Source organism: Geotrypetes seraphini, chromosome 1 (genome assembly GCF_902459505.1).
Source record: "Geotrypetes seraphini chromosome 1, aGeoSer1.1, whole genome shotgun sequence".
Lineage (NCBI taxonomy): Eukaryota > Metazoa > Chordata > Amphibia > Gymnophiona > Dermophiidae > Geotrypetes > Geotrypetes seraphini.
In genome coordinates this window covers 313330414-313347975 of record NC_047084.1, presented here as the reverse complement: position 1 = coordinate 313347975, position 17562 = coordinate 313330414, and the positions used below count along the sequence as shown (strand labels likewise).

Sequence of the window (17562 nt, the reverse complement as noted above, 5' to 3'; positions counted from 1 at the left end):
AAAAGTTATAAACAGGATGGAATTGGTCCAGATGACGACAGCTACAATGAGCAGTGGTCTTCATCATAAAGCATATGGGGACACACTTAAAGATCACAATATGTATACTTTGGAGGAAAGGCGAGAGAGGGCAGAGATGACAGAGATGTTTAAATGCCTATGTGGAAGAAACGCGTATGAGGCAATTCTCTTAATCGAAAGGAAATTCTGGAATGAGGAGGTATAGGGTGAAGGGGAAAAGAGAAAGACTCAGAAGTATTCCAAAGAAATATTTCTTTATGGAAAGAGTCATGAATTCATGGAATGGCTGCCCAGTGGAGGTGGGTAAGGTGTAGATTGTAGCCGAATTCACAAAAGCTTGGAACAAGTATATAGGAGAGGGGAAACATGATTGAGACGTTTAAGTATATCACGGGACGTATAGAGGTGGAAGATGATATCTTCTGTCTTACAGGGCCCTCAACCACCAGAGGTCACTCGCTGAAAGTCAGGGGAGGGAAGTTTCATGGTGATGCCAGGAAGTACTTCTTCACCGAAAGGGTGGTCGATCATTGGAACGAGCTACCTCAGCAGGTGATTGAGGCCAACAGCGTGTCAGATTTTAAGAGAAAATGGGATATTCACGTGGGATCTATAGGGGAGTAAAGTCAGGGGGTGGGTCATTTGTATGGGCAGACTTGATGGGCTATGGCCCTTTTCTGACGTCATTTTCTATGTTTAAGGGAGTGAAAGGGAGAGTAGATGGCATTGATGGGTAGACAGGATATGCCATATGATCTTTATCTGCCTTCATTTTTCTATGTTTCTATGTTTAAAAAAAAAATGAAGTTTTCTGCCTTTTGGGAAAACCGTAGGGAAAAATTCTATTGTGGGGAAAATATTTATTTATTATTCTTTATTATATCACTTATAGCCTAAGTGGTTTTACATTCAGGCACTCAAGTATTTTTCACAAAAGCCAGCAAAGGGACTTGCCCACTGGTATGGTGGAACCTACGTGTGATTCCTAGATTGACAGGAGTTGGGGGTTGCTGCAGAAGTGGCATTTGCAACCCCTAAGACTCTAGTCTTTACACCCAGTCTTCATGGTCTCCAAAGGGTCAAGTTTTCAGGATATCTCTACTGAATATGTATGAGAGTGATTTGCATGCAATGGAGGTAGTAAGCACACAAATCTCCTCCATGCATATTCATTAGGATTATCCTGAAAACCTGACCTCGAGGACAGGGAGTGAAGACTAAGGACCTAGAGAGTTATGGCCACTACACAATGGTGACACCTAGTGGCTTTATTTAGGTCCCACAATTGCTGGGTTTAGTTTCATTTCACTTTATTTGCCTGATAAACTGAAGAACTCTTGTGTCTGGCCCCCAGCTGAAAACTGTTAGTGAAATTCTTAGACTGAAAGGGCTATAAAATATGGGAAAATTCCCCAGATACGTGTGAATAAAGGCTCGTGCTTTCAGATCCAGCACTGCTTCTGACTGAGCTGGACGTCCAAAAGAACAGGAGGGAAACCACCAGACAAAAATAAATATAAATATCCAGGAACAAACAACAAAAGCCAGCAGAAAATGACTATTTGATTGTTTCTATCAATTCTCCCTCCTTGCTGTCTGTATTTTTAATTAGCAAAGATGGATTTTAGAAGTTTTAACATTCTTTTGCAAACGTTTTCTCATTAAAATGTGCTCAAAAATCTATGAATTTTACCAAATATCTGTGTAATAATGAACTAGTGGGAAGTGCTTGCTTGCTCCTACATTGTTATTTCAGTCCCATATGTATAAGCACATACCTGATATCTCCTATCAGAGGATGCTTCTCTTTCTGCTCTTTCAGCAGCTCCACCAGATAATTTCCAACTTTCACAGCATTGGTCCTAAGGTCTTCTTTCTCGATCACATCCAGCACAGCTAGACCAATCGCACAGGAGACTGGGTTTCCTCCAAACTGAAATCATGGATAAAGAGAGGACTGGCTGTTAATGATACTGCTGACCCTGTGGCCTGGAAGCTGAGCTCTCCCCTCAGTGACATAATCAGGAGAGGTGGAGGGTGGGCTGCCCCGGGCGCTGTCTTGGTGGGGGCGCCTGCACCCATCCTCCTCTCCGATCCCCGCTCCATCCCGACATCCCCTGCTGCGCGTGTGAGCCCGTTCCCTTCATTTTCTCAGCATGAGTTGTATCACAAACTTCTAGGGCAGACTAGTACTGTGAACTACTAGGGCAGACTAGATGGGCCACTTGGCCTTTATCTGCCATCATGTTTCTATCGGAGTGAGAAAGAGATAATGGTTACTGCGGATGGGCAGACTAGATGGGCCACTTGGCCGTTATCTGCCATCATGTTTCTATCGGAGCGAGAAAGAGATAATGGTTACTGTGGATGGGCAGACTAGATGGGCCACTTGGCCTTTATCTGCCATCATGTTTCTATGTTTCTATCGGAGTGAGAAAGAGATAATGGTTACTGCAGATGGGCAGACTAGATGGGCCACTTGGCCGTTATCTGCCATCATGTTTCTATCGGAGTGAGAAAGAGATAATGGTTACTGTGGAAGGGCAGACTAGATGGGCTATTTGGCCTTAGCTGTCATCATGTTTCTATGTTTCTATCGGAGCGAGAAAGAGATAATGGTTACTGCAGATGGGCATAGTAGATGGGCCATTTGGTCTTTATCTGCCATCATGTTTCTATGCCTGCATCAGTGTCGGCTCTCTCTGACATCACTTACTGGTCCCATACTTAAAGTGACCATAACTCCCGTTTTTGGATCCCCTGTCCCGTTGTCCCCACACACAGCTTTGTCCCATTTTCAGGGACAGCGTCCCGAAGCTGTGCATGGGGATAACAGGACAGGCGATCGCTTCCTGTCCCTCCCTGCTGCGCAAAAAAAAAAAAAAAGCCTCTTTTTCTGGCCTCTTGCAGCACTGGAGGGAGGAAGAGAAGGGCAGAGATGAGGGCTGAGTAATGCATGATCTTCAATCCCTTTCAGTGCTGATTGGTCAGAACAGTTCCTGGGGCGGGGAGAGTCATAGAAGGGTCCGCCCTCTAGCTCTGATTGAGGGAGAAGAGAAAAGAAGGCGTCACTCTCAGCTCCTTGTGCTATTCAAATCTAGGATGGGAGGAGGAGCCAGGGCTGGACATGCAGCTGGGAATATGGGCGCCCGATTTAACCCCCCCATATGCCGCCGCCACTGTTCTTCTTACCTCGCTGCTGCTGGTAATTGCCGCCCAGAAGCCTTCTTCCCGACATCAGTTCCGATGTCGGAGAGGATGTTCCGGGCCAGCCAGGCAGCAATTGGTGGCCCAGAACGTCCTCTCCAATGTCAGAATTGATGTCGGGAAGAAGGCTTCTGGGCAGCGATTGCCAGCAGCAGCAGCAGCAGGGAGGTAAGAAGGAGAGTAGCAGCAGTGGTGGCAGGGGGCGGGGGGGGGTTAAATCTGGCGCTGGAGGGAGGCTTTTTTTTTGCGTGGCAGGGAGTGAAGGAGATAGGCAGGCAGGCAGGCTTCGGGGGTGGGGGTGGGACAAAGTCTGGAAGGCAGTGAGGGGGACATGGGAAGGAGGTACTGGGGGCACTAAGGACATGGGAAGGAGGCACTGGGGGCACTAAGGACATGGAAAGGAAGGAAGGAGGGAGGGAATAGAAAGGGACAATTGTTGGGCCTGAATGCAGAAAGAAATGAAAGAAAGGATATACAGTCAGAAGGAAACGCAACCAGAGACTCATGAAATCACCAGACAGCAAAGGTAGGAAAAATGATTTTATTTTCAATTTAGTGATCAAAATGTGTCAGTTTTGAGAATTTTAAAGTCATCTGCCTTGACATCTTTGAAACCCCACCCAGATATAAATGATAATTAACATTTTCTATGCATATAGTGTGCTTTGTAGTTTTTTAAAAAATTTTATGGTTACCTTTATGAATTAAGATATTATGTGTACATGAAAAATGAATGGAAGAAATTGGAGGTGGAATTGGGGGGGGGGGCTGGGCTAGGGCGGGATTGGGGGCGGGACTGACAATTAATAGATGTCCCCTTTTGATGAAAAAAATAAATGGTCACCTTACCCATACTGAATATTTTTACATGCCTTTTTTCTTATAGACTGCAATACAGTAGATCCTCCTGATCGTGTGAATAACATGAGGAAGGGCCTAGTGAAGTTTGAGGAATGATCTGAAATTTGACAGCTAAGATTTAATGCTAAGAAATGCAAGCTCATGCATTTGGGCTGCATAACCCCCCCCCCCTCCATATCCCCCTGCTTTGGGGGTGAAGAACTGTTGTGCACGAAAGAGGGTGGCCAAATAGGTTGAAAAGGTGACAGTGAAAGCTAGAAGGATGGTTGGGTGCATAGGGAGAGGAATGGCTAGTAGGAAAAAGTAGGTCTTGATGCCTGTAAGTATAGTTTGTTATTATAGCTAGGGTCTTGTGTGAACAGTCTCATCCACTTCCTCTGCCAACAAATGTGCACACAATCAAAAAAGGGGCCTCGGTTCTCAGAATTGTTTCTCCTGAAAGAACGAATAGAAAAATATAACCAGTTCTGAGAAAGCAATATGAGGGGGCCAAGATATAAAAACAAGCTAAAAAAAAAAACCCTAAATGGATCATTATTTCTAACTCTTTGCTAAGATGTAATAGTGGAGAGGCATTTCTGAGACTGTTTGATTGGGAGTGGCCATGTGAGGTTAGAGAAACATAGAAACATGAAGGCAAATAAAGGCTAAATAGCCCATCCTATCTGCCCATCCACAGCATCCGAAGTCCTGTATAAGCTCAAGCCTAGAACTTACTGTATTGAAATATTCCATTCCGGAGGCTCCAAAAGCCTCAGCAATTTCCCTGGTTGTCACAACACATGACATTGGATGCCCGTTGCCGATTGGCTTCCCCATGGTCACGATATCTGGCACAAAATCTTCTCCCTGAAGTTGGAAGCTCCAGAAGTGCTTCCCGACGCGGCCAAAACCAACCTGAACCTCGTCAGCTATGAACACTCCTCCAGCATTATGGACATATCTGAAAGCAAACAGTCAAATAGAAGAACGCCTGTGAAGAAGGGGCCCAGCAAAACATTCCAAAGCTAAGAACACAAGGAGCACAACATTCAGAAACTAACATCATGCACATGGCCAGAAATAACATTCTGTTTTCCACTGTTTGAAGAAATTGCTTCAGCTGTAACACATTGTTAACCATTTTCAGCCAGCAGCATTTGGAATTTTCATAAATGCCTGACCACCCTGGGATGATTTATCCCTGAATATTCAGTGTCAGCCTACAAAATATCCAGTTATTTGCTGGCTCCTGAAAGTTATCTCGCTATTTTGTGGGCATTCTCAGGTGGAGTCAGCAATTAGCCAGCTAGGATAACTGCAACCACATAAAACATGCACTTAACCAGCTATGTTTTATCTGTCACATACTGTATGCCCCAATATTCAGTACTGGAGCTCTGCATTGAATATCCAGACATAAAGATGGAGACAGTCAGCAAAATGCTGAGCACAGCCAGCTGAATATCTACCCCATATGTTTTCAAAGTCTGCCCACATGGCCCCCCTCTTGAAGCTTGTATATCTTGCGGATATATATGTGTAAGTAGCGGCTTTCTAAAATCACTCCCCACGTGTATATGCTCATTTATGAGGGGGTGCTGAAAAGCTCTCAGCCAACCAAGAAGGGAATGATGTGGAGCCATGAAACCTGCAAGTTATCCTACATATTCACCCATAGGTTCAACACACTTGGCAAATCGTGTTTGAAGTTTCTGTATCCCTTTCAAAAATACTCTGATGTGGGTGGGTGGGGGGAGGGAAATGTATTTCGAGGATTTAAATTACTTAATTATAATATTGTAATCACATGTGTCTTATTATATTAATAATTGGGAGGAGGATGGGAGAAAATGATTGTTTTATGTATTACTTGTGTAGTTAATAGTGTGTTTTATGCAGTATTTTATGTTCAATTAATTGTATTGCACTGTCAAAGTTTGAAAATCAATAAAGATTAAAAAAATAATACTCTGATGTCTGGTTACCTCTGAATCACTCAAACATTGTCACCCTTTCAAACTCTTTTTAAGATTTAGAACCAGAAAATAGTCAAATGGAGCAGGAACGAATGAGTCGGGTGGATAATCTATGCATTGAAACCCCAACTGCGTCAAAACATCCATTGTTTTGCAAGCCTTGTGAGCAGGTGCATTGTCTTGCAAAAAGAGAATGCCTTTCCACAGCTTCCCTCTCCTTTTTCTTTCATGGAACAGCAAGTTACAGTGGTATTCTGCATTAACTGTTTGGCCCCTTGGAGGATAGCCAGTCATTACAATACCTTCCTGATCCCATAACACTGTGGCCATGACTGTCCTTGTAGACTTTTGGGTCTTGAATTTCCTTGGCCTTGGAGAACCTGAGTGTTGCCATTGCATGGACTGTTTTGTTGTCAGGATCAGAGTGGTGTATCCATGTTTCAGCATCAGTAACTAGTTGTTCCAAAATATTGCCACCAGCTTGCTGAAAATGCTGCAAAATCAACTTGGAAATGTCCATTCGATGTTGTTTCTCTTCAGCATTCAAACATTTGAGCTGACAGCTTCTGCATACCAAGCTGCTCATGGATTATACACCCAAACATTCTCTGGATATCTGTAGTGTCTCAGCAATTGTTTTAGCCAATATTCACCAATCTGCAAAAATCAGGTCATGAGCATGGTCAACAATTTCAGAAGTTGACGCCATTTGAGGTCTCACAGACCTTGCTGCATCTTCAGTCTCGAAATCACCATTCTGAAAGTTTGCACACCACTTCTTCACTGTGGAGTATGATGGGCATTTGTCACTCAATGTTTGCATCATACATTCATATATGCAATCTGTGCCAGGGCTTTGTGGATGACATAACCCACATGTGAGAATATGCTGTCTGCTTGTCCTAGGATAAAAGCTATTGTATATAGTTAGCCTTGTGTTGTTGGTTTTTTTAGAAATTTGAAGCTATACAATCAGCTAAAGAACTGGTGTGGTCTCCATCACGGTGTGATATATAAGTCTAATGCAGAGCTTGTTTGGCCTCCTAGGTAAATCCTTGTCCCACCCTATAAATAACACCCTATAAATAACTATCCCACACATAGTCTAGGCCTAGATCACATCAACCAAGAGGTTACACTTGTAGCATGATCTCGTAAAAAGCTTATGACTAAAGATTACAATGTGATAATAATAATAATAACAGCTTATATACCGCAATACCGTGAAGTTCTATGCGGTTTACAAAAGATTAAGCAAAGGTACAAATTGACTGACTTCAAGAGGGGAAGAAGAAAGAGAAGTAATTAGACAGGAAATTCATTGTTGAGGAGAAAAGTGATCAAAAGGACAGTAGGTCGCTATTGAGAGGAAAGAGATAAGTGGATCAGTTGTCAAGATGTTTTAGGAACAGGTGTGTTTTTAGACGTTTCCTAAATTCCTCATAAGTAGAGGGCGAAAGTAATTGTTCTAGGTCTTTACCCCATGATGCTGCTTGGTGTGATGCCTTAAGTGTACACAATCAAAATACAGTACATACTCTGCCACTTTCTGGAAGTAGCCTGCTGGTGGAATGACTTGCCCTCCACAACTCTGCATGGACTCAGCAATAAATGCAGCAATCTACACAAAAGAAGAAGATGTCAGATCTTCCCTAGTAAAACTAGTTCCCCTCTTGGCAGCAAGTTATAAACAACTGCAGATGTGCAGGGATTGCCAAAATCAGTTTTACTTGCATCTGAAATTCTCCCCTGGAAGTTTAAACAAAAAAAGAGAAATTCTGTGAAACAGCAACCACAAACTCTGCCACTGTTCAGACAGAATATCATTTCATCTGCCAGTGCCACAGTGTTTCCTGGTTATTTTGGTATTTGCTCACATATTCAAGCGTTTCTTCACAGGGGGCATCCCAAGCTGCCTCCTTCAGACGTCTCAAATACAGCCCAGCATTTTGGCATATTGAAGCCCTGTTTCTAGAATTTTTGAGCCACAGTATAAGGCAAATGTGTGACAGAAAATTTTCAACCCGATTACTAGTATACTCCATCCAATCATCTAGCACTGAGAAAGGGAGGGGAAAATATTTATCTAAATCCATGACTTTTTGAACATAAGAACATAAGGATTTGCTTAGGAATTTGTCCATTGAAACTGATTTTGACAACCTCCAACACACTACAAATTTAACATATCACAAATGACAGTCATTTGTTGCAGCCGAAAGACTGTCATCTGTTAATAAAGAAGTTGTTTTGATATAAAAAAGATAAAAAAAAAACAACGAAAAGAAATAATGAACAAGTGAAGTGCTGCCAGTTGCTGAAAAGGAGGTGAAAAAATGGTTATTGAAAATGAAGTAAGTAAAAGTTAGGAATTTTGACACATTTGAATGCCAAGCTTACATTTGTTTTCTTATTTTCAGCATTATAGACATCAGGGACCGGGTACTATGTCCCATGTACCATAGCAGGCTACCAGCCTGAACCTGTTACTGAACTGACTGCCTCCCACACAGCTCGGGCAACCCCTGCCTCAGCACCAACAGGTCCACGGGAACTGGGCCTCATGCTTCGCTTCCTGGAAACAATGCCTGTGTGCACACTCCATTCAGAAAGGCATATCACAGCACAATAGTACGTGGCTCCCCCAAAGTAGGTAAGAAAGGTAAACGCCACCAAAACCTAAGATAAGCAAAGAAGGGGGAAAAAGAAAGGAAAGAAAAGAAGAAGAAGAAAAAAAAACAACTATCCATTAGTTAAAAGGCTGAATAATAAACCAAAAAGACAGGTCATTGATCCATCTGATTGACTGAATTAAACAAGGAGTGTTGAGTAGCGTGTGCAGAGACACTTTGCAACATAGACTTGAAGCGTTAAAAATATGAGCGCCTTTAATTCTTACCAGCCTGCACATGGCATTTACGTTGGAAATTGTCTGGAAAAGCTGAATGACTGAAAATTTGTCTCAGTAAGGAAGCTTATAGCAGTTTTGGAAGGTGTAAGAGCACATGTTTCTAACCTGATAACTAATGCTCTGTGCCTCCCCTATCCCTCCCGCCCATGGCCTTCATTTTCAAATAGTTAGCCTACTTTGCATTGCTTCTCCTCTGATTTTACGCTATGAGGTTATGTGTGATACTGCATTTTGCTGTCGAGCTACATTTTTGTGGAACTTTGTGTCACCATATTTAAGACAGACTCTCTCCCAAAATATAAAAGGGAACTCGAAACTTAATTTTTTTGAGATGGTGTGTGCTTCATCTATATGAGGTCCCCAGAGGAAAGTCAGTATCTATTGCATTTCCTGGCTTTCATTCCAAGTATAATTTTATATAATTATTTTATTATCTGCCACCTTGGTAATTGTTATTGAAAGGTAGTCCAGAAAATGCCCACTATTCGAACCTCAAGAAGCAGGTCGGCTAACTCCTCTGATCAGCGCTAAGTGTGGATATTCAGTGCCAGGCTGTTTCCGGTGACCAACATTGAATATCTGGGGGGGTTTTTGGCTGGTGTAAACTTAACTGGCTAAGTCAATATTCAGTACTGGCTGGCTAAGTTTATAGTGGCCAAAGATAGAACTGCTTTTTGCACTGCCAGATTTGGCTGCTAAACTTAGCAGCTCAATGCTGCAAATTGCTGCTTATCACACAATATAGGGCTAGATTCACTAACCTGACTCTCCATGCACGATCCGTGGCTGATCCGTGCAGGCCCGACCAATTCATGAAACAAAAAAATTAAAATGAGGGCGATCGGAGGAAGGCCCCCCCCCTCCGACCGCACAGATCGCTAGTGTACGATCCTGAGGCATGTGCAGCCCATCTGCTTTCCCTGTAGATGGTCTGCGCATGCATTTGGTGTCCGTTTATGCTGGGTTGTTTTTTGTTTTTTTTACTGGCCTCGACTCTCCTGCTCTCCCAGGGAAGGGCGATCCCCGGCGGCAGCAGTCTTTTCCCCTTCGCCGACACAAGTTCACTGCCCCGGTGAGTCCCTGCCGTGAAGAGCCACAGCTAACACGTTTTCAGCAGGATACATTATAGCAGGGGACTTTTAAAAGCAGGCAATTATCGACTCTCCTGCTCTATGCCACCCTTCCCCACAATGCAGCCCCGCTTTAAAACCACGGGCTTGCACTGCGGGGAAGGGCGGCAGAGAGCAGGAGAGTCAGGGCGGCAAAAGCAGGGCTCAGCTGGAAAGGGCAGAGAGCAGAGTGGCAGAGATGGGCTGCAGGGCTGGGATTTCGGGCCGAGGACAGTCGGAAAGGACATTTGCGACTGGTCCCCATCAGTTGCTTCTTGGCCAGCTCAGTCGGTTTCCAAGATTTCTTTAGTAAATCGTGTCCCTGCCTACTTTGCATGCCGTTCCCCTCATTTGCATGCATGGATCAGAATCAGATTGGCACAGAGGTAAGTGAATTGGGCTGGAGTAAAATCGGGTCGCAAACTGATCGGTGCACGATTGGTTTGCTTAGTGAATCTAGCCCATAGTCGGTTAACTTTTAGCCACTAACCACATATATTCAGCAGAGATAACCGGCTATCTCATGCTGTATATTTGCATTTAGCTGGTTAAGCGCTATTTAACTGGTCAGTGTCATTTCTGGCTGGTTAAATAGTGCTGAATTTCAGCAACTGAGCCAATCTCCCATTCTGTGTACATGGGGATACAGCTTAATAAAACAGGCCATTAGAACAATGCTTCTTTCCTTGTAAGATTTTTTTGAAAGAACTTTTCTCATTTTAACATAGTGTTTCAAATACACATTATACTAAGAACCGTGGGCCTTAAACTTTATCCCTCCATCAGTCAATGGCATAGCAAGTCAGCATCAAAAACCTGACTTGATGCAAGTCATCTCCTACCCTGGTCAGCTGGGGATGCTGCAGCCTCGCTGCTCACAGGAGGGAGCCACAGTTATACAACAGTGCCGCCTAGTGGCCAGATTTTGGTCTGTGATTGCAGGCGCACTGGCTGCGGTCTGTCCCTACAGAGTAAGTAAGTTAGGAGAGGATAATAAAATTGGGAAGTGGTAGAGGGGGGAAAGAGCTATGTTCAATGGTATAATTGGCCCATCTTCAAATCTAAGCTCTACGTTCAGTCTAATAATGGCAGTCTTGTGAGGAGATAGGAATTTCTGGGACTTGGCTTACACACAAGTGGCAGAAAATTTTAAGGAGAACAATGTTGCTATTGTCATTACATTTTAATACACAGGTCCCAGTGTGCTCAAGGGTTTCAATTATTTCATAACTATGTCAAAAATTCTAAGTAAACAGAGGTTGTTGATATCTGTAGTCAATCTGCAGAATGAAAGATTAGCACAGTGCGCTCACCGCACGCCAGCCTTTGGGCTGTGCGCCACTACCCTGCTGGGCCTTGCTTCACTCTGTGATACACATGCTGCCACGTAGCTCCGATCACAATAGTATGTTTGGGACAGATAGGGGACATGCTTGTAAATAGGCGGTATACAAATACCATTAATAAATAAATATATTTCTCTGCACTAGATTTCATCCAGTCTTCAGTGAGGTCATCAGCAAAGGCCTTTTGAATAAGAGAACTCAAGCGCACGTAATGTAATTTTATTATTTTAAAAGTGAGACTGCAGAAAAACAGGCGCACTCTGGGCCTGAATCTATAAATGGCACCTAAGCGTGCCTACATTGTAGGCACCACTCCGCACGATTGCCAATCAACTGCTAGGTGTCCTATATAGAATCACGCCCAGCGGAGTCTAGGTGTGTGTACGCATCACTAAGTGTTCTAGAGGTGGACCAGGTTTTATCTGGTCTAATTTACTGGCACCTAGCTCGGATGCCTGTCAGCCACGCCTGTTCTCTGCCCCCTAACCACGCCTAATTTTCACGTAGGCATTGTTAGGCATCAGAGGGCTCCTTGACTCAGGCATCGCAAGGCGCTGCGTGGATTTCCGCACACAACGTTTGATTGTTTTTTAAAATTTTGTTTAAAAGCTCAATGGCGTGCTCAGTTACCACATCAATTAAGCTTGTTAATTCAATTTGGGTTGTGTGCGGAGTTTAGTTAGGGGTCACCAGGCATCTGCGATCAGGGCACCAAGCAGCGCCTAACCTAGGAACTATTTATAGAAACAGGCCCTCTGTTCATATTCTGAAAATTAACTTCCTTGTCATTATCTGTGCATTTAAAGGAACAAATCACACACTGCCATGAAAGCAGTTGGTTGGGCTGAAGCTTTGTTTGTAGTGTGATAGTTCCTATACTGTTCTGGTGACCCCCCACAGCCAGTCAAATTTTCAGGTTAGCCATGATGAATATGAAGGAACTAATTCTGCATCTACTGAACGAATCAAAGCCTTAAAATAGTGTTGCTTTTTTTTTTTTTCCTCTAAGGGTTCCAAAGTATGCACACATATTTCAGTCACGCTTATTGTGGAAACTTCATTGGTTCTGAGGTCACCAGGACAGGCTTGAGGACTTCTGGGACAGTGCGTTCCTTGCATCCCTACCAGCTTGTTGATTTTTAGTGGCCACCTCTCCAGGCTGGCTACTCTGATACAAACCTTGCGACCCTTCTTCTGGGCCTCCTGAATTATGCTTCTCACATCCGCCGCATATGCAGATGCCGGGTCTGGATGGTCCTCTCTGTATTTTCCTCTGTATTTGTCTGGGGAAGGAGCCTGCATGCAATGACAGCAAACATCATGTAAGGAATGCACTGCACTCATGCACTGAGTTAATAAGAGAGCAATTTTCAACATAGCCAGTAGTTTTAACAGGATAGCCACAATGAATGTGAATCTGATAGATTTACATGCACTTCCTCCACCATATGCAAATCTATCTCATGCATATACTTTGCAGACATCCTGAAAACTGGATTGGCTGGATGTGTCCCAAGGAGCGAGAAGAGAACCGCTGGCTTAAAAATTAAAGGATCTTATCTGCAACCCTATTGCTTCCCTGTTCATTGTGACAATTTACAGAAGTGCCAAGCACTTCACCCCAGCGGTGATGAGAATATCTCCATTTTTTTTCATGGTATCTCACGTTACTCTTTTTATTGCTTTCAGTCTCGTAAAGTTTTGCAGTCTTGGACGTCTTCTGTCAGCAGTGTCCCATACACTTTTCGGCACTGGGGCACCCTAAACCCGGTGCTGCAGCCGGAATGCAACCAGAAGTGCATAGAGGCCCTCAGGCCGTACCCTGAACCTGTCCTTTGAATTGTTGGGGAGAGGAGAAGAGGTGCCGGCGAGGAGCAGAGTCATCGGCACCGGCTGACAGCCTATAGGACGTGCCTCTCAGCACGCTTCTCCTCCTTGCCGGCATGCTGCGGCACACAGTTTGCGATACACTGGCTTAAGCAATGCAGTAATTTATAATGGCTAGAGGCTGTGCAGCCCAAAAATGTTTGTTTGATGTAGTTTCCTGTGTGGTTTATGGACATTTTAATGTTATTTGAGTTGTTGTTGGGTTTTGTGGGGTTTTTTTTGGGGGGGAATAGGGTTACCAGATTTTACTTTAGTAAAATCCGAACCCCTAGACCTCCCCCCCCCAGGCCCGCCTAGTTCTACCCATCCACGCCCTGTTATGCCCCAGTCCCGCCCCCCCCCCCCCACTGCCTACTCTCATCGGGCAGGAGGGCAGCTGCATATGCACGGATGTGATGTGATGATGTCACGTGCATGCACGCTTGCACATGATGTCATTGTGTGGCATCCGCGCATGCATGCTTGCCCTCCTGCCCAATGTAATTTTCGAGGAAGCTTTTCAAAGTGTCGGGACCCCCAGACATGTTCTGGAAAAGAAGGACAGGTCTGGGGAAATCCAGATATCTGGTAACCCTAGGGGAGAGCAAGATCATTATTGGTGCACAGTCTTCTGAAAGAGTGTTCACTTTCCCCAATAGCACACACTCTTAGCAAACAGTGCATAAACAATCTCATGCTGCTACCAATATGGGTCATATGTATGTAGAAGGAGAACATGATCCCTAGCGCTAGAGGTGCTATTTTGTAGACAGTGCTAGCAGGGCAGGAATACCTGGAGATTGTTCCTGCCTGAAGACTGCTGGAAAGGGATTGGGTTTGATATACCGCTTGGACAAGGTGTATTAAGTGGTTTACAATCAGGTTCTCAAACATTTTCCCCTTTCTGTCCCAGTGGGCTCACAGTCTATCTAATGTACCTGGGGCAATGGAGGATTAAATGACTTGCCCAGGGTCATAAGGAGCAGCACAAGATTTGAACCCACAACCTCAGGGTGCTGAGGCTGTAGCTCTAACCACTATGCCACACCCTCCTCACACCAGGGATACTGAAAGATAGAGGGGGCTTTTGGGAAGGTTGGGGAGATGTAATGGGGGGGGGGAGAGGGTGACTTCATCAGGGGTGTGGTGGATGTCAACACAAGGGGTGGTGGTTCTTCATTAGAGGTGCAGGAAACAGCACCAGCTCTTTAGTCTCTGGCTTGGGATCATGAGGCCAAGGATTTGAGGCCTAGTGCTCCCAGTACACATATTCCCCTGTTCCACCTAGCTGTTACTGAGGCGATCATTTAGCAACATCGAAGTACATAGAACATTACTTCCCATAGCAGCATTCAAACAACCAACTCTTAAAGGCCCAACAATAGGAACCATATGAAGGCTTTTTCCCTTAGCTCTAAGGGCAATGAATTCCACAGTTCTGGTTCTGTCCCTGTTCTAGACCTTTGTCCTGTGTTTTTGTAACCAAAATTGATGGATTATGAGTAACATTACTTCAAACTCAGCACAACTTGCATTCTGACATGTACCTGGAGACACAAGATTTCATGTAACTTGGAGCTATTCCAATCAGGACCTTAGGCTCCTCCCTCTGCCTAAACTTTCACATAAAGATGACACATTTACTAAGAGATGGGTCCTCCATCTCCATATTTTTTCCCAATAGAGTATTTGCTGGGGGAAAAACAAGCAAAATACCAACATTTCAACATTTTTGCACATTTTCAGGAGTTTGATGCATGTCAAATAAGTCACTATTAACGTGTTACCTCTCTCCTCCACTGCCAATTCCAGACTTCATTCCTTTCATCTAGCTGCCCCCTATGCCTGGAATAAATGACCTGAGTTTGTCCTTCAAGCCCCTTCCCATCCCTTGTTTAAAAGCAGACTGAAAACCCACCTTTTTTTATATAGCTTTCGATCCTTAACCCTATTCCTCTGCCCTCCAACCCAGCCTGCTGATTAACCGTTCCCTTTAACTGTATCCATGACATCCTGTTTGTCTGTCTTGCCTGTTTAAATTGTAAGCTCTTTCGAGCAGGGACTGTTTTCTTACTCTTTGTGACTCTGTATAGCGTTGCATGCTAGTGCTATAGAAATAATTAATAGTATTAGTAGTAGTACGGTAGTCTTCTGTGAAAACACTTGGCAAGATAATGGACTGAGCTTGGAGTCTCACAGGTTTGGATTGTTTTTCACTTTGTGAAATGGAGCCGAGTGGCTGGGTTCTCAGCTGGTCCAAGAGGATTTAAAGAGCAGTCAGTTGTGATGGGCAGATGAAGACACACTCACCACATGCACATACTCCTTCTTGGCTTTCTTCCCAAGCTGAAGAAATTTATAGGGGCTGATGTCAATCAGAGAGCTGACGTGACCGTGGTAGGCACTGAAACATCAGATATTGAACTAGTAAAAAAAAGCTTGTCACATGGACAGTTTAATACATAATGACAAGGATTGTTATGATGCTAATGGAGAAACAAAGAAAAAAAAAATCATCTACATTTAGGAGCTTAAAAGTTATGATTATAAAACCTAAGAGAACATATTAGGCCACATTAATTTTCCTAGATTTATATTAGATTTAAGACCCTAATATAAATGCCTGGTACTGAAAATCTGCAAGCTTCTAACTCTTTTCCCTATTCTTAATCCAGGGGTGTCCAATGTCGGTCCTCGAGGGCCGCAATCCAGTCGGGTTTTCAGGATTTCCCCAATGAATATGCATGAGATCTATTAGCATACAATGAAAGCAGTGCATGCAAATAGACCTCATGTCTATTCATTGGGGAAATCCTGAAAATCCGACTGGACTGCGGCCCTCGAGGACCGACATTGGACACCCCTGTCTTAATCCATCCCTGTTGCTACCCATTCATTAGGCTCCTACTTTAGGACAGGGGTAGGCAATTCCGGTGCTCGAGAGCCGGAGCCAGGTCAGGTTTTCAGAATATCCACAATGAATATGTATGAGATGGATTTGCATGCACTGTCTCCTTGAAATGCAAATCTATCTCATGCATATTTATTGTGGATATCCTGAAAACCTGACCTGGCTCCGGCTCTCGAGGACTGGAATTGCCTACCCCTGATTTTAGGGGATTAGTGAAATTGTAAACATACATTTAGCAATCCAACCCTAGTAAATTTCAGTAAAAGCACATGTCTAGGCTAGGATTTCAAGGGGACACAGCGACTATAAACTTGCACATGCAGAAAAAGTGTAAATTTACTCGGGGCTTTATGCATACACGTGCCAGCATGTACACTCATATAGAGGAATTGTTTAATTTATGGGTCACTATACAGCCGCCACTTTCAGTGTTTCATATAGTAATGGAATTTCTCAGCACTTATTTAATTTTAAGGTCTTGGGGCATCGTTGTTGGGTTATGCTTAGGGCCCTAAAGCAACCTGGTTACCATTCACATAATCTGGTCCCTCACATGATCTGGGTACTGGAGAAACCTGGCCTTTGCAGCGAGTGCACCTGAACCATCTCTCCCTATATCTTTACAGCTGCACACCAAATCATGTTATCCCTACAGACTATATAGGCGTCCACCTAAAGCAAGAAACCTGCAGTTCATGTCTACAGACACAGAATCTCTGCAGAAAGAATACAGTGAATAGTTATATTATCTTGAGAGGGGGGAGGGGATCATCAATTAGCACATGCTAGAAGAGACTAACAAATAAATCTTCCACTACTGTTCTCACCTATGGATGTCCTAAATGACATCATAAAAGCAGAGAATGTATGTATATTTTATGATTAAACATTCATTTGTGCAATCTTGAAATATTTATAATGGCAACAGCAAAGCATTGTGGGTCTGGTTGTTCAGCTCATAGGTTTCGCCCTAAATAATATTGGGTAAGCTGTTGGCTGTAATTATATCCGATGATACAAGACTTACTTGTCGAGGGTTATTATGTCTTGGTGGCCACTGTACTGTCGAGCAAGGCGTAGGGCAAGGTCGTTGGCTTCAGACCTAGAGAATAATTGAACTCAGTTTATAAATGTCTTTTCATTAAGCTCCAAGTGGGAATACAAAATATAAAAACATTGGAAATACAGCTGGTCTCTACACACACAAACAGTATCTTCATTAGAATTCATAATACTTGGTTGAAGTGTTTCATTCATAGTAGGCTACACCACTCAAGTAATTGAATATTTTCAATAAGGCTCCTGAGGCACACCATATTGGCCAAAAGACGCATGTGTTGAACCATCGCACAGACTTTTTATGATTGTTGAA

General features: G+C 43.7%; 1 protein-coding gene across 1 annotated transcript in view; it reads right to left on the bottom strand.

Annotated features, from left to right (window-relative positions):
* Nucleotides 1-17562, bottom strand: part of ETNPPL (ethanolamine-phosphate phospho-lyase) — a 73595-nt gene that overhangs the window by 11886 nt on the left and 44147 nt on the right. The window contains exons 4-9 of the mRNA XM_033956267.1: nt 17218-17292; nt 15590-15683; nt 12593-12709; nt 7586-7668; nt 4807-5032; nt 1800-1954 (exon numbers count right to left, since the gene is read on the bottom strand). Coding sequence (XP_033812158.1) covers nt 1800-1954; nt 4807-5032; nt 7586-7668; nt 12593-12709; nt 15590-15683; nt 17218-17292 — 750 coding nt within the window. The remainder of the gene's footprint in view (nt 1-1799; nt 1955-4806; nt 5033-7585; nt 7669-12592; nt 12710-15589; nt 15684-17217; nt 17293-17562) is intronic.